This window comes from Salvelinus alpinus, chromosome 5, assembly GCF_045679555.1.
Source record: "Salvelinus alpinus chromosome 5, SLU_Salpinus.1, whole genome shotgun sequence".
Classification (NCBI taxonomy): domain Eukaryota; kingdom Metazoa; phylum Chordata; class Actinopteri; order Salmoniformes; family Salmonidae; genus Salvelinus; species Salvelinus alpinus.
In genome coordinates, this window is record NC_092090.1 from 57,978,431 (window position 1) to 57,998,523 (window position 20,093).

General features: G+C 42.0%; 1 protein-coding gene across 1 annotated transcript in view; it reads right to left on the bottom strand.

Annotated features, from left to right (window-relative positions):
* Positions 1–1,303: 1,303 nt before the first annotated feature.
* LOC139576381 (serine/arginine repetitive matrix protein 4-like) overlaps positions 1,304–20,093 on the bottom strand; it is an 86,254-nt gene continuing 67,464 nt past the window's right edge. Inside the window, exons 2-12 of the mRNA XM_071402465.1 lie at positions 18,474–18,620; positions 11,104–11,196; positions 10,865–10,948; positions 10,548–10,625; positions 9,886–9,972; positions 7,892–8,060; positions 4,529–4,860; positions 4,147–4,344; positions 3,927–4,028; positions 3,616–3,774; positions 1,304–2,951 (exon numbers count right to left, since the gene is read on the bottom strand). Of these exons, the coding sequence (XP_071258566.1) occupies positions 2,633–2,951; positions 3,616–3,774; positions 3,927–4,028; positions 4,147–4,344; positions 4,529–4,860; positions 7,892–8,060; positions 9,886–9,972; positions 10,548–10,625; positions 10,865–10,948; positions 11,104–11,196; positions 18,474–18,620 (1,768 nt within the window). The 3' untranslated portion in view covers positions 1,304–2,632. The remainder of the gene's footprint in view (positions 2,952–3,615; positions 3,775–3,926; positions 4,029–4,146; positions 4,345–4,528; positions 4,861–7,891; positions 8,061–9,885; positions 9,973–10,547; positions 10,626–10,864; positions 10,949–11,103; positions 11,197–18,473; positions 18,621–20,093) is intronic.

Here is a 20,093-nt window from a genome sequence, read left to right on the forward strand (position 1 = left end):
TTTTGTTGGGTAGAGATACCTCTCTATCCCTCTCTTGTCTCTCTATCGCTCTGCTCTTTCTCGCTGGGTCGGTCTGACGGCCCCACAGTCTTGCCCGGCAAGAACCAATGATAACAGGCAGCTGTAGGCGCAATGGATTCTGGTCTTAACTATGACTTTGACACATTGCGATAGAGGACTCATCTTTGTATCTATGGTATTATAGTCTCTGTGATAGCATGGGCAGCGCCATTGAGGCAATCTCCATTTTGAAGTAGTCCATTTTCTTATTCACGATTGGCTGAACCCTCCTGATGACTCGGTTGGACATGACTCCAACTGGGCCACCAGGAGGGATCAGCCAATGAATTTGTAAGTCCCACCCAGTTGACCACATTAAAATGGTGGAAGCTCTCAATGGTGCTGCCCATGCTAATACAGCCTTTTGGCCACTAGAGGCCTCTATCATTCTCTATGGTTGGACAACATCTCCCAGAGAGAAATCTCTAGAGAAACGGCACAAACCGCACTTTGAGCGCACAGGAAAAAAAATGGAAATAAAAGCAATTAAAATAATTGAACTGACATTGATCAATTAGTTATTTAAAAAATGAAAATAAACCTACTTTTCGGTTCATCACTCAGCACTACCGCAAAAGCATGTCATCAGTAGCATATGTAAAATGGGTTGTCGAACTCTTGTGTCATCATCTTCCTTCCAAGCTCTCCAAACCTTTGGACAAGTTTCTGAACATTCAGATAAATAACTTCAGTCTGTTATATGTACAATGCATAGAGAGCAGACCCTCATGCCTGGAGCAGATTCTGAACGTAGATAGACAGGGTGATAGATTGGACCTAATGGAGAAATTAAACATAAGGGCAAAGACAGTTATTCTAAATGCTAATGTTTTCATTTTTTTTTGCTTAATCTTCCCATATAGATCTCCTTGAAAGAGTATATGGGAGTATCCATTGAGGCTAAAAGTCTGCCACACAGGCTTTTAGTACTTTCCTATTTGCTTTTTCTGTCATCTCTGTTGATGTGGCTATTTATAGCATAGCCTCTGAAGAAATAGCATTCTCCCCAAAAGAGAACAGAGGAATGAATAGTTGAGATGGAGTGAAGTAAAGTAACATTGTTTGTATCGATATGCTATTACATTGTCTATTGTGCAAAGTCAGACTAGCCTTGTTCCAGATCTGCTTGTTCGCTTGCCAACTCTGTTACTGTCAATGGGTGACAGTGAGTTGGCATGATAGCACAAACAGACTGGCACATGGGCTAGAGTCAGACTGTCCATTGTAGAGTTTGAATGGGAACTTTTTTTTTTTTTTAAATCGCAACATACTCATAATTGTATAAACCCAGCAATATAATGGCATTGCATAGAAACATAGACCATTGCTGAGAGGCAACACGAAAGCATAAATATTACTGTAAACACGTTATAAATATGCATGACACAAAAATGTGTGTTTCCAAACTTGACCTTTGGTGGGCGGACTATGCAAACAAGACAGGTGAGGTATGTGTTTGATTCTGCTTCTGAAATACCAAACACATTATTGAACAGTGCAATTTGGGACCGTTACACAAAAAATCTGAATAACAAAATAACAGATTTATCCAATAGTGAATCTCCTCTCTGTCAAACATATACTGAAAAGTAAAACAGTTGAACACTCTCTCATTGCACTCGTATTCAAGTTTCATTCAAAATGATCAAATAAATAGAACACAGATCATTTGAATAAATAAATAAATAAATATTTTAATTAATAAATAACTATCTAGATAAATAAATATGACAACCTAGCAGCTACTAAAACAGTGTAAAACAATCTATTTTGTAAACTCACATAGTTTAGCTTCACTAGAGGAGCTGTTATGAAGACAGACATTTTTATGAAAACCCACTTTTTCAGCCCTTCTGTGCAGTGGTTTGATCATTCACCATCATCTTATAAGGAATTACATTTAAATTGTTTTCCACTTGAATAGAGGATAAATAAATCTGAGCTGATAGGCAGTTAGTTTGGCATTGGGACTTCCTCTTCCTCCCCCTTCTCATCATTTCTCAGAGGCATGTTTTTGCTCCACATTGTTAAGAGCTGAGATCAGAGAAGCAATACACCTTTTCCTATGTTCCTGAAAAACCTTCGCTCTCACCCTCCCTCTGTCCCCAAAACAACTTTGTAGTGCACATCCCAGATCTGAAATGGTCAGAAACTTAAGAGTTGTTATAAAATAAGAGTTTATCAGAGGGTTCAATTGAACAATGCTCCTCCATCCTTAGTTTCAGACACAGACATCAGAGGAAGAGTGTCACAAGGAAAAACAGTCTCTGGCCATTTTGAATGCTAATGCATGGCGAGGACACAGCGGACTGAAAAAAACGAACCAAAGAAAACAAACAATCTATTTCCAGTGGTTTCTGTCTTCAATACATCACGGACAAGACAACTGCCTCTATTCAAGACATTGTTGAACAAATAATGACACAAAAAAATACACTTACTTGAAGGGTCTGGCTCAGGCATCTAACACAAAAAATACGCAAAGAGATGAAAACATTACCTCATACTTCCACTGGGAGATTGGGAAATGATAATGCAGTCTCTTCTGTAACCTCCTCAGTCTGTTAAAAACTCAGTGCCGGTTCTTGCCCTTGCTGTAACCGTCCAACGAGTCATAGCTGCGACTCCGGCTCTGACTGCTGTTCCGGCGACCAAAGATGGAGTTCCAAGAGGAGCTGCGACTGTAGCTCCGGTAGGAGAAGTAGCTCCTACTCCTACTTCTTCCTCGGCTCCTGCTCCTACTCCTACTCCTTGAACTACTGAGGCAGAGGCCAGGACTGGACCTAGGGCTGCGACTCCGTGTGAAGAGGCTGCTCCAAGAGGATACACTGGTAGAGCGACTGCTGGATGAAGGACTGGGCCGGAAGTAGGGGATGGGCCTCTTTCTGGCACTATGGGAAATCAGGCAGGTATGGTTAGCATTAAAGAGAATGTGTGAATCAATACATGAAGAGTAGGTAATTTAAGTCCCAAAAGCAATCAATTGCAGATAAAGTAAAAAAAAAAAAGAAAGAAAACATTGCGGTGTCATTCAGAATGCTCAATTGGATATTGATGCCAAACCATACCTTATTGTTAACATACAGTACAAGGGGCCTAAGTATTCATGCCTGGATTGCTATGTTACACTTTCTTCACAAAATTGTATTTCAGCTCGTGTTCATGTCAGGATAAACTTCTTTAAGATATAGCATTACTGTCACACCTTAAAACAACATTACGCCTGGAACATTTCAATGCATAATCATGAGCACAACTGTTTCATTGAGCTGTCTCGCTTTATCCATTGTAGCTTGTTTAGACTAGTAGAAAATGTAGCAGATAAATGGCCTTCTTTTCACAGCACAGTCCGCCAAAAGTCTCTGAGGCAAACTGGAGGCCATTGTCGAAGGTTAAAAGAAGAGGGCCTCTGCTGCGGGAAAACCATTGTTGAGTTTGTGGTTTGAGTAAATAAGTTGATACAAAGTCAAATAAAAGAGTTACGGTGCACGAATGAAAGAATGCATGTATTGTAAGAAATGTGAATGTGTATCAGACAGAAAGTGAAAAGGATACCTAGTTATCCTCCTGGCTTCCAGGTGACTGGGTGAATCTCTCCTCCTTTTCCTCATTGGAGAGTAGGACCTGCGTCTATGCCTCTTCCCGCTTCGCTTCTGACTGCTGTGCTTCACATCCTTCTCACAGGAGCTGGGGTCCCTCTTCTTCTCTCGAATCCTATGTTAGATGGCAAAAGAAGCACAGTAAGGCATCACTCATAAGCAATTCTGTAATTCAGACACATTTTAAACCCACGACACTTGCACATCCTGCTATCATTATGCCAGAAGTAGTTAGTGGAGCAAGTAGATAGGTGAAACATGTTTTACCTCTCTTTACTGTATCTGGAGTAGCTTCTTCTGGACCTTCCACTGCCTTCACTACCTTTCCTTCGCAAACCAGCCAAGTAGCTTGGTGAACGGGAGTACGACCTTAAGACAAGCAGAACAGATTTACTTCAACGGTGCTCAGCGAAGCCCACATATTTCAAGTGGCTGCTTAAGGTATCAGTGAAGTACATTAGAACATTAAAACCTGAATGAAACCAACCTGGCAGATGACAGTGATCGGCTTCGAGAGTAGTGTCCGGAATGTCTTGAGCTCCCTGAGGATCTACTTCTGCTGCTCGACGAGTTGGTTCTAGTCCGCTTACGCGAAGAGGCCACCATCCTCAAAGGAGAGAGAGAAGAGACTGTCTTCTGAAGTCTCCCCACCTTGGCCCCACATACTGAGGTTGTTACCGGCTCACTGCAACGATAACAGTGGAATTACACCAATGTATCAATTTCTGCTGCAATTGTAAAAATATGTTGATGTCCTCCTTACAGTATGTACATGGCTGGCTTAAATTAAGGAACATTTCTGATCTTTGACTTCAAGCATCACTTTACGTCATCTACAGTATGATATTCCTCAAAGATAGGAAGCCCACCTCTTGCCGTTCCCATTGAAAATGGGAGTAGACAAACCACCTTCCACATGCAGAGGTTTACACAGGGAAGCATAGCTGGTCACAGAGTTCCCAGAGTCGGATGCGTTATCGCCATCTGTAAACTTCAGCTTCTCTGGGGAAGCCGGCGCTTGACACAAGACCTTTTTGTCACCGATGACGTTTGTCCGTGAAATGCTGGTTTTGGTCGACGGTGGTGAAGACGTGTCATTCCCGGAATCGTAATCCTGTGGTCCTTTGCTCTGATTGGTCAGAGTGTGATGGTGAACCACTGTCGTGTTTAAAACCTCACTGCCAGGTTTTGACTGCAAGACCTGTAAACAGACAGAAAGAGGATATTGCTTTACTTCTAGAGATGTTTTGGATAGGTTCAAGCAATTACCTGTACGATGCACTGTGATACTCTACAAAGGCACAAATTTCCCTTCAAAACACAGAGAATAAATTATTATTTTGGGACAGAGAACTTGGAAAGATTAAAGACGTCATGCAAATTTGTGGCATGCAAATAAGTTGGAAAGAAAAACAAAACTGAACCAAATAGAAATAAATTAACAAAAAAGGTTTAAAGTAAATTAATTTGGAACTAAAACAAACATATGAAAGGAAGAACAAAAGAACGGAAAAGAAAGAGAGAAACTAATGTGTGAATAAAACTACCAACGGCTTTAGCCAAGTCGACTGAGAGAAAAAGAAAGAAGAAGAAGAAAATAACAAAAAACAATAGCCCCATTACAAAGCCTGTTTTATAGAACATTGAACAAACATCACAAAATGGGTATTATGTAGAAATGAAAAGGATTGCAGACAAAGAGATATCCCATCAGTCTAACTAAGAAAGCCCTCAGAATAGGACAGATGATTGTGCTTTTTCCCTGCAAGAAGAAAATAATTACCCTGCAGCGAACCCTAGGTACAGTAAATCCCTACGTCTGCGGATAGCATCGACTTACCAATCAAGATTTCCTCCTTAAGTAGGTAAGGTGTAAGAAAAAGGGAAGAGCGGGCAACATAAGTGCATCATTAGAGTTGTAAATTGCAAGAAAAAGACAACAACCCTCTCTTCAAACCCAGAGCCAGTTAGACTGTTATTGGCATGGTCCTTTTTCTTCCCTTAAGTGTGATTGGTTAGGAGTTTTCTTGGGGCTAGAAGCCCATAACAAGTTTCTATCATGCACTCAATCTGGAATAGTTACACCGCACGTCTGTAATGCCTTTTATTACAAACTGAATCTACTTTAGAATAGGTATTCAAACCAACTTTGTAAACTACACTGTAGCTTTTTCATTTTTTTTTAACTAAAGTAAGTGAGTTCGTTTTACTCTAAAATAGCAAGAGTGGTTGCTTGTCACTGAGGACTATACAGGAATGCTAGAAATGTTTTCCTGCGGAACGAAACTCATGTGAAATAAGATACTAAATGATTGAATGTTTAGCGAAACTAAATTCCCTCCAAACAGATTATAATCTCTCTTTACCTATCAATTGCAAATAATTTGTAGTAGATTACTTAAACTCTGACTGCCCTAAGGCTTTTTCAGATAATCGAGTCCCCGGTCTGCAACATCAGACCAGATTAAAACTGAAAACCCCAGGGGAAACATCAAAACCAAACCATCCGTCACAGGCTACTGACAAATATGCTTCAATCTATCCAATCTTGTTCCTCAATCTTCCTAATACCCACATAGTTTAGCTTCATTAGGATCTGTTATGAAGACAAAATGCTTTCCTGGACATTTTAATAAAAATAAAAAAATTCTGCACTTCTGTGCAGTGGTTTAATCATTCAACATAAGCGAAAACAAGCATATAAAACAGTATTTGCATTAATAAAAAATATCAATATTATACTATGAGTATTTCAGTGTCAACCTGGTTGGTTAACAATATTGGGTTGTTAACGGCTTAGTGTTTTATATAAACAAATGTGGGACACAAAAAAATGCAGTGTAGAACACCATTGACCATCATGCATTGCTCTAATAACTTTCAAAAGATTGTTCCGAAGTTTTCCCCCAGCAAATAATGAATGGTCAAGACCAATTATGAAATAGTTAATTTCTGTTCCTTTTGATATAACTACAGAAAGGACTATACTTTCACTGATGATTCATTCACTTAAAACCTGTGAAAATTAATTCTATGAAAGAGTTAGTTTATATAGGTTCCTGCAACAATATTACTTTAATTCAATTAAATCCTGTATAAAATGAATACAAAAAGTGATAAACATAGTAAAATTATATTAGATAACCAATTGTAGAAACCCCTCTCAGAAAAAAGGTTTGAGTTTAGAATACAAAGCATGCGTCAACGTAGGCCTAGTTTATTACATTTAAATTACAAAACCTGTGGTTTGTGATTTAAAAAAATCTGGGGTGTAATTAGCATAATTTAATGATCACTGGAGAGAAATGGAATGTATTTCATGCCTCAGCAAGCATGAGACAATGAGTCAACGAACGGACGGAGCTGAGCTGGGTTTCAAATCCAAGCAGTTTCAAGCAATAAAAGAGAAACGCCACTTGGCAAAGATAGATGTTGCCAACCTCCTATTTCGGATCTGAAATACCTGATCAATTACTATCACCCAAGACATAGTTTCTAATACTGCTACAGTGCAGGGCCAATAGCAATTCGTAAACAGTCAATAAGAGTATTGTTTTGATGACAACAATTAGTGATGGGCTTGAGCTCAGGAAAAAAAGCTGAATTCAAGAACAAATTAACTGCTACAGTATGTGTTGTAATCTTGCCTGCAGTCAATGTGCTGATCATTTCCTCTCACTCTTGCCCCATTAGCTTTTCACAAAAGAGCTGGAATGCATCCTCGGCACATTATCAATATCTGCCTACCTCCAGCATGTTCCTCGGGTGCTGTTTCTGCTATTTTTGTATTTATTTGATGGTGTTGGTTAGATAAAATGGAAAAACAAGAACAGATGACCTTACCGCTAAACGTGGCGGTCATAGAAAAGAGGTAAGGAAACAACATGATTCAGACAGGCCATGTAAAATCTATTTGATTCTGAAGTGATTGGAATTCACCCACAAAGGACCAAAATTGAATTTGAAAGACCACATCTTCCAGAAAATACAATGCATATCTGTGCTATATGGGTGTTTTTATACAGCACAGTATTTCTGATAGCCATTTTTGATCTTGGGAAAGGACACGGTCCAGTTGCTTTGAATACATTTTTATATTTGTTATAAATTAAACAAATCCGCTTCACCGAATGTTTTCGAGATACTGAGGCAGTTTTACATGGCCTTAGTAGAGTAATAAAACTACACCACTGGTACATTTGTTAAGGCTCAGAATCCCGATGAACACTTACGGTGCCAGTAGAAAGGACGGAGCGAAAGATTGGAGTCGTTTTACAGACTGACTTGGCGGCGGACCCCCACTCAAACGCTCTGTGGTCCAGGTGCGCTGTACTAGGGTCCTCCCTCTGGGCAGCTAGGCCTCCCAACACAGGGTGATTCACTGATTTGTGCAGATGATGGCTGTGGACACAGATTTTAAGGAGTAAAAACCTCACTACTTCATCATAGTCTACAAATCAAGCAACACTTGCTTGCCAGCTGACAGTATTTTCTGGACACAATTGTCTGGACAAAATTGGCATCTGTGCGTGTTAGGGATAGGTTGGGACAAAACCGTTTACTCAAAATAGCACTTATTGTGCAGCGTTGAGAATATACATTTGGCCTCATGTATTCACTAGGTCAATGTTTACTGTTTGAACAACTGTATTCAAATTTACTTCAAATGCAATTTCTCCTCATCTTGTGATGAAAGTTGTTTCACCAACCAACCAAAATGATGTTCTAACTGGTTATGGTCTACTTTGCCATTGGAAAAACGGTGTAAGGACAGGGGGACAGAGGGCCAGCTCAGGATATACCCCAGACTGTACAGGAGAACCAGGCATCAGCCTCATAGTGAATGTGATCTAAGGCTGAACAGGGATCAACCCTTATCTGATTACAGACTAATGCCTGCAGCAGCTTGTGTGTGTGTGCGTGTGTGTGTCGGCTTGGCAGAGCTCAGACAAACCGGCTTGATATATAGCCCTACCCTCCGACACGGGCAAACACTGCTAGCACAGATACTGCCACCAGCCGAGCTAAGGGGAAGGAGAACTTACACAGCCAGCCTTGCCAAACCATGGCATTTCACATTTCAAAACTAGCTAGAGCTAGAGCTGTGAACACGATCCTGGAGAACTCAGTGGGGTTTTATTGGTGGACCTGACAGTTATACAATTCCAAAATAATTATACAGTTCTGAAATGCAGTTGGTGTATAATCGTTTTCCAGGGGACAGTTGGTATGGAATCCCTGGGTATTGAAAATGATTCTGATTGTTCCCCCCTTGTCTCCCCCTACGACAGAGGATGTATCCCAAATGGCACCCTATTCCCTATATAGTAGTGCACTATATGGGGTCAAAAGTTGTGCACTATAAAGGGTATAGGGTGCCATTTGCGACGCAAACAGACTCTCGGCACCTTTCAGTGGAACACGGTCGGTCGGCGTAAAGCTTGCCGCTATTCAATTTCAGTAATGATTTCCTCTGCTGAATATCCCAGGGAAACTCCCAATAATGGAGAGATCCAGAAGGGATTTAAAAGCAATCATCTCTGGTTTAAGATTATTTCAATTTGAAACCTTTGGCTCCCCATGTTACCAGTGTGAATGAATGAGAGAATGAATGGATGAATTCATTAATTCATTAATGAATGAGGGGTGTATGTATGAAAGAGTGGATTATGTCAGATGATGAGTTAATTATTGTAGTGCAGAGGTGACACTAAGGGAGGTCTAATATAATTGTTCTGTCTGTCTCTGAGGATTCAGATGATGAAAATGAAATGATTTATTGTCAGACTACAGTCATATTGAAACTTAACGAAGGCTACAAACTAACGGAAGAGTCAAATGCAAAAACTAAACTGCTCTCCCAAATCATTTAGAACCTATCCTTTCACCTAACCAATCACCTCAAAATCGTAACTCTAGTCCACACCAACTGCAATATTAATCCACCAAATCCATCAAACTCTATCAGCGCCACCGCAACACAGCGATCTGGCCGTATGTCACTCTAATTGAGTGGGCATCGATCTGTGGATGACGTTTCCCAGCCATTTCCTGTGAAGATGTGATAAGGAGGCTACCGCTACACCCGTTACTCGTTCCTATGATCAGACAGTCACCTCTGGCCTATTAGTCATCACTGTGGCATGACCAGACCAGACCAGGCAGGATGCCCGGGGCTGAAAAGATAAATGGCAGCTTCCGTCGCAGTGTTGAGGCTAGGCCTTACCTGCTCTCGGTGCTGGAGGAGCGCCAGGTGGAACTCTCTGACTCTGACCTCCGGTCGTGTCGTCTCCGCTTCGTGTGACTCCGTGAGCTGGAAGAGTAAATGAGAAGAGAGAAGAGAGACCAGGGAATGAGTATTTTCTTAGTAAGGAAGAAATGGCCAAACGTTGCTGTGATGGATATTGCACTTGCTTACTCCTCCGTATTCTGCTTCCCTGATTACTGGCACCAAATCAATATATTTCATATAAAGAAGACAAAATATTGTGGTGGAAAAAGGACAAAAGAAAAAGAAAGAAAAGGGAGAGCAAGATAAAAAGGAGATGGAAAGTATATACTGTATATATGGAAGGCAGTGGTCTGACATTCTGTAAGCAGTCACACCGTCTGAATCTCGTTCTATGTTCAGCAACGATGCTCGGCTCTGCTTTGCTCACTGCAGCAGAATTATAAATGTTGTCGGTTCATAGCGTGAAATTGGTTTCTTTTACTCTCTTTTGGTAAATTTTCCTCTTTCATTGTGTTTCGTGCTTTCAATCGTGTTTTTCGCTTTCAGAGTGGGTGCTTTCAGCTTCAGAACACAAAATCAGTGCAGTTTCGTCCATACTAGTTGCTTCTCGGCATTAATCTAAAGCTCTGGATTGATGGAAAATGACATCAACCAACCTTTTTTTGTGCTTTCGATCACCCTTCCTCTTATGTTTCAAGCTTGAAGAGCTGTGCTTTGTCTTTTTAGAGGTGTACCTGGAAAAGAGAAACAAAAACAAAACGTTGTTGTTGACACTTTCATGTGTGTTCATCCATTTCTTTGACAGAACAGCATACCATTGAAACTTCTGCTTCACTCAAACCTCATATTATACATTTTAAAGTGTTTGCCAAAGTAATCTTGCATGCCGGGCTCATGCTGTCTTCTGGTGAAAAAGACCAAAGATACTAATTTCAATACAGATCAACAACAACATTCCATAGAAAGTAGCTACCTGTGGCGTTTGCTTTTCTTAGAGCTCTTCTTCTTCTTCTTCTTCTTCTTCTTCCTCACTGGTGACAGGCTGTAGGACGGAGACCTATGACAAAAACCACATAAACAGTTATGACCACACACGTACAAACACACACGTACACACACACACGTACAAACACACACGTACAAACACACACACGTACAACAATAGACCCTTCCACCGGGCCACCAGAGTGCTGGTTCCTTTTATGTACGGACCTTTTCCTCTTCCTCTTTCTCTCCGATTTCCTTTTCTTTTTCTTCCCTTTGGGAGCGTGGGGCCAAGGGGAGAGATCGTCATCAAATGACAAACTGGAACAGGAGACAGAGAGACAGGAGACAGGGATTGTTGACATAGTAAATATTTAGTGATGACAGCATTGCCAATGCACTATTTTCATGGTCATGTACAGGAATGTCAAAAATATTTTATTTGGTAGCACATTATGATGTCAAATTTGATTTATAAGTAAACACAAAGTTCAGTCATAGCCACAGCACTCCTCAGCAGTCAAGACTAGTGGCACAAAAAAAATGTGGCCGAACGGGGTATTACAACTTGACAACTTCCAGAGCCCAAAGCAATCAATTAAGTTAGGGAGTAGTACCTTTTTAGCCCTGATGGATTCTGAGCTTTACATTCCTGCCAGGACCTTACAGGCATGGCATAGCCCCCCCCCTCGCTCTCTCTACTTAGCTCTCTCTCAAATAAATGTATCTCGCTTTCCCTCCCTTTCTCACTCTATCCCCTCTTTTTCCCTCTCCCGCTCACTCTCTCTCTTGCTCTTTCACTCTCTTTTCCTCCCTCTCACCCACCCACCCTCCTCTCCACCCACCCTTTCTCCCTCCCCCTCCCTCTCTATCTCCAGCCAAGTAGTCTCTCTCTCTCTCTCTCTCTCCCCTAGTCATTGTCTTTCCACCCAGAGCCTTTTAATTAGTCAATAAAGATGGAACTGTTGTCGGAGACCATCTGCCTCTCAGGATGAATGCTCCTGAAAGGTCCACTTCATTTGCTCTCTGCAAATGGCTAATGCGTCAGGGCGACGAGGCCCTTTTAAGCACTACAGACTCCTTAAATTGGCCTTTCAGGTAGAGACAGAGGTAGATGGTAGAAGGGAGGGAGAGGGAGAGGGAGTGAGAGAGAAATATAGAGAGAGGGAGAGACGGTAAAGAAGGGAGGAATTGTGAGAGAGTGATAGAGAGAAGCGTGAGACAAAGAGAGATGCCAAGGAAAGGGCCTTTAACTGCAATTTATTTGGGCAGCCTTGCCTTGGCTTCAATAATGAGGTAGAAAATGAGCATTATCTGGGTGTCTGGAGGAGATGAAATTAGATGGTTAAATTATGTAGGATTCGCTGAGTCGTAAATATGTCTGGCAAACAAGGTGGAGCTGAGAGAGACTGCAGTCACAGGTGAGTCACTGTTAATCACGCACAGGCACGGACACACACACACACAAACACACACACACACAGACGCAGGCACGTACGCATACATGCCCATTTGCCAACACAATTCCATACGCACAAAAAATATATTTCTCTAAAATGTTGTGAACAAATTTGTTTACATCCCTGTTAGTGAGCATTTCTCCTTTTCCAAGATAGTCCATCCTCCTGACAGGTGTGGCATATCAAGGAGCTGATTAAACAGCATGATCATTACACAGGTGCACCTTGTGCTGGGGACAATAAAAGGCCACTCTAAAATTTGAACTTTTGTCACACAACACAATGCCACAGGTGTCAAGTTTTGAGGGAGTGTGCATTTGGTATGCTGACGGCAGGATTGTCCACCAGAGCTGTAACCAGATAATTTAATGTTCATTTCTCTACCATAAGGCGCCTCCAATGTCATTTTAGAGAATTTGTCAGTACGTCCAATCAGCCTCACAACCATGTATGGCATTGTGTGGGCAAGCAGTTTACTGATGTCAACCATGTGAACAGAGTGCCCCATGGTGGCGGTGGGGTTATGGTATGGGCAGGCATACGCTACGGACAACAAACACAATTGCATTTTAGCAATGGCAATTTGAATGCACAGAGATACCGTGACGAGATCCTAAGGCCCATTGTCGTGCCATTCATCCCCCACCATCACCTCATGTTTCAGCATGATAATGCATGGCCCTATCAACAAGGATCTGTGCCAGTTCCCGCCAATATCCAGCAACTTCGCACAGCCATTGAAGAGGGGTGGGACAACATTCCACAGGCCACAATCAACAGCCTAATCAACTCTATGTGAAGGAGATCTGTTGTGCTGCATGAGGCAAATGCTGGTCACACCAGATACTTCCTGTTTTTTTTAATCCACGCCCCTTCCTTCTCTGTGACCAACATATGTATATAATCTTTGAAACTGTTACACGTTGCGTTTATATTTTTGTTCCGTATAGATGTGAAATATGTAAAGTGCGTGATCAGATTTGTCAAAACACTGTTGATTTACAAATGAGCTCCCTTTTACGTCACCTACTGACTAGTGTAAACACACGTAGTCTAACAGCATCTGAGTGGCTCCAAACATCATGCTGCGATGCAACAGAGCACTCAGCGAGCAACTGAGGGATATGATAGAGGCATAAATGCCACTCCAGCAGAAAACCCATTAGATCATATGACAACACAGTGTGTGTGTGTGTGTGTGTGTGTGTGTGTGTGTGTGTGTGTGTGTGTGTGTGTGTGTGTGTGTGTGTGTGTGTGTGTGTGTGTGTGTGTGTGTGTGTGTGTGTGTGTGTGTGTGTGTGTGTGTGTGTGTGTGTGTGTGTGTGTGTGTGTGTGACCGACTGCAGTCTATATCGTTCCTTCTCTCAGATGAAAACGTATGTGGGCAGACAATACCTCCCCGTCCTTCCCTCCGGGAATGCCTAGCCTTGCTGTGTCTGTCCGTTTAGTACACTCGTGCACACGTACACACACATACACGGACAAACGCACACACACACCATTACATGTAGATGGAACGCGGCCGTCTGTCTCAGCAGAATAAACGATGTCGGTTGGAGGCTGCATTGGATAGCATTAAAAATTAGCAGCTGAAATACATTAAGGGCTGATTATAGGGAAGGAACCAAAGTACCGTCTCGGTAATGAGAAAGCTTTGTTACTCATTAACACTTCTCTCCCACTAACTCCATCCCTGCAGAAGAAAGAAACCATTTGCATCTCGCTCAGTAGTAACAATGAGGAGGAAAGTTTACCTTAACCACTGATCCACAGTAAGATTAATTATCATCCACCGTATGGTTTAGGTTAGGATTGGGGACTGATAATCTAATCCTAGACCTGTAGTTAAGTGTAAATTCTGGTTTGGCACTGGGGAGGATATGGTGATTGAATAAAATAAAGATGGATGAAAAATTCATATTCCCTTCCACTGAAGCAACAATAGTTACTTCGTCCTTGAGGATCAACAGCTAATCAAAATGTACAGTTGAAGTCGGAAGTTTACATACACCTTAGCCAAACACATTTCAACTCAGTTTTTCACAATTCCTGACATGTAATCCTAGTAACAATTCCCTGTCTTAGGTCAGTTAGGATCATCACTTTGTTTGAAATGTCAGAATAATAGAGAGAATTATTTATTTCAGCTTCTATTTCTTTCATCACATTCCCAGTGGGTCAGAAGTTTACATACACTCAATTAGTATTTGGTAGCATTGCCTTTAAATTGTTTAACTTGGGTCACACGCTTTGGGTAGCCTTCCACAAGCTTCCCACAATAAGTTGGGTGAAATTTGGCCCATTCCTCCTGACAGAGCTAGTGTAACAGAGGTTTATAGGCCTCCTTCCTCGCACATGCTTTTTCAGTTCTGCCCACAAATGTCACGTTCCTGACCTGTTTTCTTTAGTCTTGTATTTATTTAGTTGGTCAGGGCGTGAGTTGGGTAGGTTTGTCTATGTGTGATTTTCTATGTTGGGATTTTGTGTTCGGCCTGGTATGATTCTCAATCAGAAACATTTGAAGTGTTTTGTTGACTTTCAGTAAATAATGAACACTAACCACTCTGCGTTTTGGTCTGACCCTTACTCCTTCTCCTCATCCGAGGAGGAGGAATTAGACAGCCGTTACAACAAATGTTCTATAGGATTGAGGTCAGGGCTTTGTGATGGCGACTCCAATACCTTGACTTTGTTGTCCTTAAGCCATTTTGCCACAACTTTGGAAGTATGCTTGGGGTCATTGTCCATTTGGAAGACCCATTTGCGACCAAGCTTTAACTTCCTGACTGATGTCTTGAGATGTTGCTTCAATATATCCACATAATTTTCCTGCCTCATGATGCCATCTATTTTGTGAAGTGCACCAGTCCCTCCTGCAGCAAGCACCCCCACAACATGATTGCCACCCCCATGCTTCACGGTTGGGATGGTGTTCTTCGGCTTGCAAGCCTCCCCCTTTTTCCTCCAAACATAACGATGGTCATTATGGCCAAACAGTTCTATTTTTGTTTCATCAGACCAGAGGACATTTCTTCAAAAAGTAAAATCTTTGTCCCCATGTGCAGTTGCAAACCGTAGTCTGGCTTTTCATGGCGGTTTTGGAGCAGTGGCTTCTTCCTTGCTGAGCGGCCTTTCAGGTTATGTCGATATAGGACTCGATTTACTGTGGATATAGATACTTTTGTACCTGTTTCCTCCAGCATCTTCACAAGGTCCTTTGCTGTTGTTCTGGGATTGATTTGCACTTTTCGCACCAAAGTACGTTCATCTCTAGGAGACAGAACGCGTCTCCTTCCTGAGCGGTATGATGGCTGCGTGGTCCCATGGTGTTTATACTTGCGTACTATTGTTTGTACAGATGAACGTGGTACCTTCAGGCGTTTGGAAATTGCTCCCAAGGTTGAACCAGACTTGTGGAGGTCTACATTTATTTTCTGAGGTCTTGGGTGATTTCTTTTGGTTTCCCCATGATGTCAAGCAAAGAGGCACTGAGTTTGAAGGTAGGCCTTGAAATACATCCACAGGTACACCTCCAATTGACTCAAATGGTGTCAATTAGCCTTTTAGAAGCTTCTAAAGCCATGACATCATTTTCTGGAATTTTCCAAGCTGTTTAAAGGCACAGTCAACTTAGTGTATGTAAACTTCTGACACACTGGAATTGTGATACAGTGAAATCTAAGTGAAATAATCTGTCTGTAATCAATTGTTGGAAAAATGACTTGTGTCATGCACAAAGTAGATGTCCTAACCGACTAGCCAAAACTATAGTTTGTTAACAAGAAATTTGTGGAGTGGTTGAAAAACAAGTTTTAATGACTCCAACCTAAGTGTATGTAAACTTCCAACTTCAACTGTAGCTAGCTATATGTATATCATTAGCAGCTAGCTAGCCATCTACAGAAATAACAGCAGTCAGAGCTCATTTCCACAGACTGTCACTGTTACAACAGATTTTTCGAAGGTAAGTTGGTCGATGTCAGTCAGCAGTTTTGCCGTCATAGCTCTGTGTATTTCCTGCATGTTCCCGGGCTACCCCTGCTCCCCGCTGTGTGATGTTTGCTGGTGCGGTGGGGTGGGACTCTAATGATTGTGGTGTCAGGTTTGGTTTTAGCTTCTGTCCTTTCTCCTCAGCGCTTTGACCTTCAGGGCACAGTCGGGATAAACAGGCCTCTGATGGAGGCCATTACTTCTAGCTATCAGATACTGATGCACACAGCCAGGGCAAGGTTTATAGCCGCTCCCTATTCCCCGGAAGCAATGTGGTGAGAGGGCCACAACTACACTGTTTATACCTATCCAGACTACTGGTGCGGTTTACAACTGGTCCAGATTCCCTCCCTAGCCTTTCCCCTTGGCCCTTCCCTAAAATGCAAATCTGTAAGGTGGAAGCAATATGGTGAAGCACCATCACTACACTGCTTATACCTATCCAGACCCTTCAGATGGGCAAACATTGTAATGTTAGGGCCAAGGGAAGGGTTAGGAAGTGAATTGGGACTGCCCGTGTGTTACTTCTACCTGTCAGCTATTGATGCACAGCCATGATATAGCTGCCTGGTTGCCCAATAAAAATACTCAATACAGAAGCAGGGATAGCTAAGGCCAATACTTTTTATTAGCCGTTACTAGGGCCGGGAGTTTGTCCTCCTGACCAGGCCAAACTCCTGGCCATAGTTATTATGCAAAAGACAGTTTGCTCTTTTTAAAGTCAAGTTCTTAACCACAGCCCTACAAAGTGCTTTTATCCATACGCTTCTCTTGTGTAAAAGGCGTGATCGTAATCGTCAGAAGCACATCAGAGACTACTTTTTCTCTTTATGTTAAGCTTTAAACCAAAGTGCAGCTGCAGCTGTTCTTTAAAGTTCAACGAGCCAGTCTATGATTTCCACTGCTTATGATCCCGGTAACACTTAAGATGTCTTCTCCCGTGTTTTACATATCGGCTACCGCCTCCAGCTGTATTACCATGCCGGCTTTGAAGGTGTCTGAAGACTTATTCCAGCTTTAAAATATCTGACCAAATTGATTTTCTCACCTTAAAATGACATAGCAAAGGATTCTGTCTGCTTCCCAAATGGGAACCCTATTCCCTATATAAGGTTTCTCCAACTGGCGTCCCACGGGCCAAATTTAAGCAACACATAATACAAATATATATGTGATCGTATACAAACGTTATCAAGGTTTGAAGTTATTATGTTTTAGTCAAATATTTTATCTGTTAGGGCTTCTTGCGGTCAATTTGCAGTCTACAAATGATTTGTTATTATGTTCCGGCCCCATGAGCATCCGCACAAGAAAAAAATTGTCCCGTGGCTGAATGTAGTTAATGATCCCTGCCCTATTTAGTTCACCACTTTTGAATATGGCCCATTGGGCTCTAGGTCAAAAGTAGGGCACTATTGTGAATAGGGTGCCATTTGGGAGGTACAGACTATTCTTGAGGTGTGAAGGAAAGGAAACTAGTGGGTTGGATGGTGGCGGGTAGAGAGGGTAGGGCGTGTAGGGGGTGTCCATGAAAGGGGAGAACCGACAGTCACTGTGCTCAAAATATTTCACAACACCTTTGTGTTTTGCACTGTGCCGGGGCTGATAACACTGTTTACGTCCCTCTCAGCACTACGCACCAGGAAGCTGAGATTACCTCTGTCTTCAGAGAGAGTCTGGGTCTGTGTCCCAAATCAAACCTTATTCCCTATATAATACACTTCTTTTGGTCAAAAGTAGTGCAAAATGTAAGGAATAGCATGCCCTTTGGGACGTAGACAGGGAGAGAATCCCCCAAGGTGTATTCTGGATATTCGTAGCTTTATCCCCCATGCAACACTTGATCACAAACAAGGCTGTTCAAACGTTTGTGCCAAAGAAAGCTGGATAATAGTGTAAAAAGTGGAAGGCAAATGTTTAATTCTCAAACCTCCTTATCATCTACAAAGACCGTTCACCATCAAAGACTTCCCTTCTTCACCATTTGAAATGCTGAAATAGAAGTGGCAAGTGCTTGAAATTGAAATTGATCACCCCCCCAATCCCAAATTGAAATTGAGCCCCCATACAAGCTACACTGAAGCAATGCTTGTACAATCCAGTCATTTATTTGGTGGAGCTGCGACTGCAAGACAGAGAGGCACTCACCACCGCGTCCGATGATAGCTGCTATGTTTGTGTCGTCCTATGTCTCTAATGCATCCATTTCTGTCTGTGGTTGTGTCCACCTTGGTGTCCGCTACCTCCCCTTTTCTCTCATCGGCTTTGAGTGGCTGGCAGGTTGTTGTCTCCGTGCTGTGGATTGATAGAAAAGAAGAAGAATGGATTTAGTTCTCTCTCTCTTAATGAGAACCACAGAATATATATATTTCTCTCTCTCTCTCTCTCTCTCTCTCTCTCTCTCTCTCTCTCTCTCTCTCTCTCTCTCTCTCTCTCTCTCTCTCTCTCTCTCTCTCTCTCTCTCTCTCTCTCTCTCTCTCTCTCTCTCTCTCTCTCTCTCTCTCTCTCTCTCTCTCTCTCTCTGTTGTTGTCAGCTGCACGTGACTCTCTGGAACACATTCCATTTGAAATATTCTCAGAATACGAACTGTTAGCTGTTTTCATTATACCGTTTGAAATGCATTGATGCATCACTAGGGCCTATTTTATTTCTCCTCCTTTCAGTCACTCCACAGGATGTTTTTTTTCTATTTTTCCCACCTAGACCCTGGCTGCGTACTAAATGGCACCTTATTCCCTATATAGTGCACTACTTTTGACCAGAGCCACATGGGTCTTGGTCAAAAGTAATGCTCTACAGCTCCTGGAGGCCAGCTAGAGGCCAGCTATTCTCCATTCAAATGAGCTGTCAGTTGAAATGCAGTTATTTACATGCTTCAGTTGACCTGACATTCTCTGAAATTATTTTCTGCATCTCGAGGTCTCGAGGTTGGCAGGCGTAGCAATGGGGAGGCGTTGGCAAGTGGAACAGTGGAACAGTTAAGCACAGACAGAGGCAGAGCACCTTGAGCTTGTCCTTCCATAGGGATGAAGAAACTACCACTTATACTCATTGCATAGTAGCAACTATCAGACCCAAAAGCTAAAACAATTCAATCACATTTTATCACCGTGCTATATTACTATGCTCTCTTACTCACAGATTTACCACTTCATTCTCCCAACATGTAGAATGGAAACAGTGTTATGGAAATAACGCCAGTAATGAATGAATATAACAGCACTCCACTACATGCATTTCCATTTAACTATGCACTTAACTATGGACGATCATGATTTGGACACAAAGCTACTGTACCGTTTCCTATGCAATTTTGTATTAAAATCACATGAAAATTATTTAGCCTTTTTTTGCATAGACTCCTACAGTCTTGGCTTCATCACAATATCAAACCTATGTAACATGACTGTCCAGATATAAGTACACTCCTTTCCCATAGGGCTCTGGTCAAAAGTACCACACTATATAGGGAATAGGGTGACATTAGAGACACAGACTTCTCTGTGGCCTTTCCTTATTACCATACTGTGTTTTAGTCATGGGAGATTGAAGCGTAATTATACATCTTCCTCCTTTCGAGCGTGTCTGTCTGATTGTAATGAGAAGATAATCAGGAGCTGAGATTAAGACTTGATTGCCTCTTCTCCTTCCGCTCAGAGCTTTCTGCTTTCTCTCTCTCCCACCTCGGTATTATAGACTGAGGGCCACACACACACAGAAAAAAAACACACACACACTCACAAGCAATTACAGTGAGCGAGTGTACA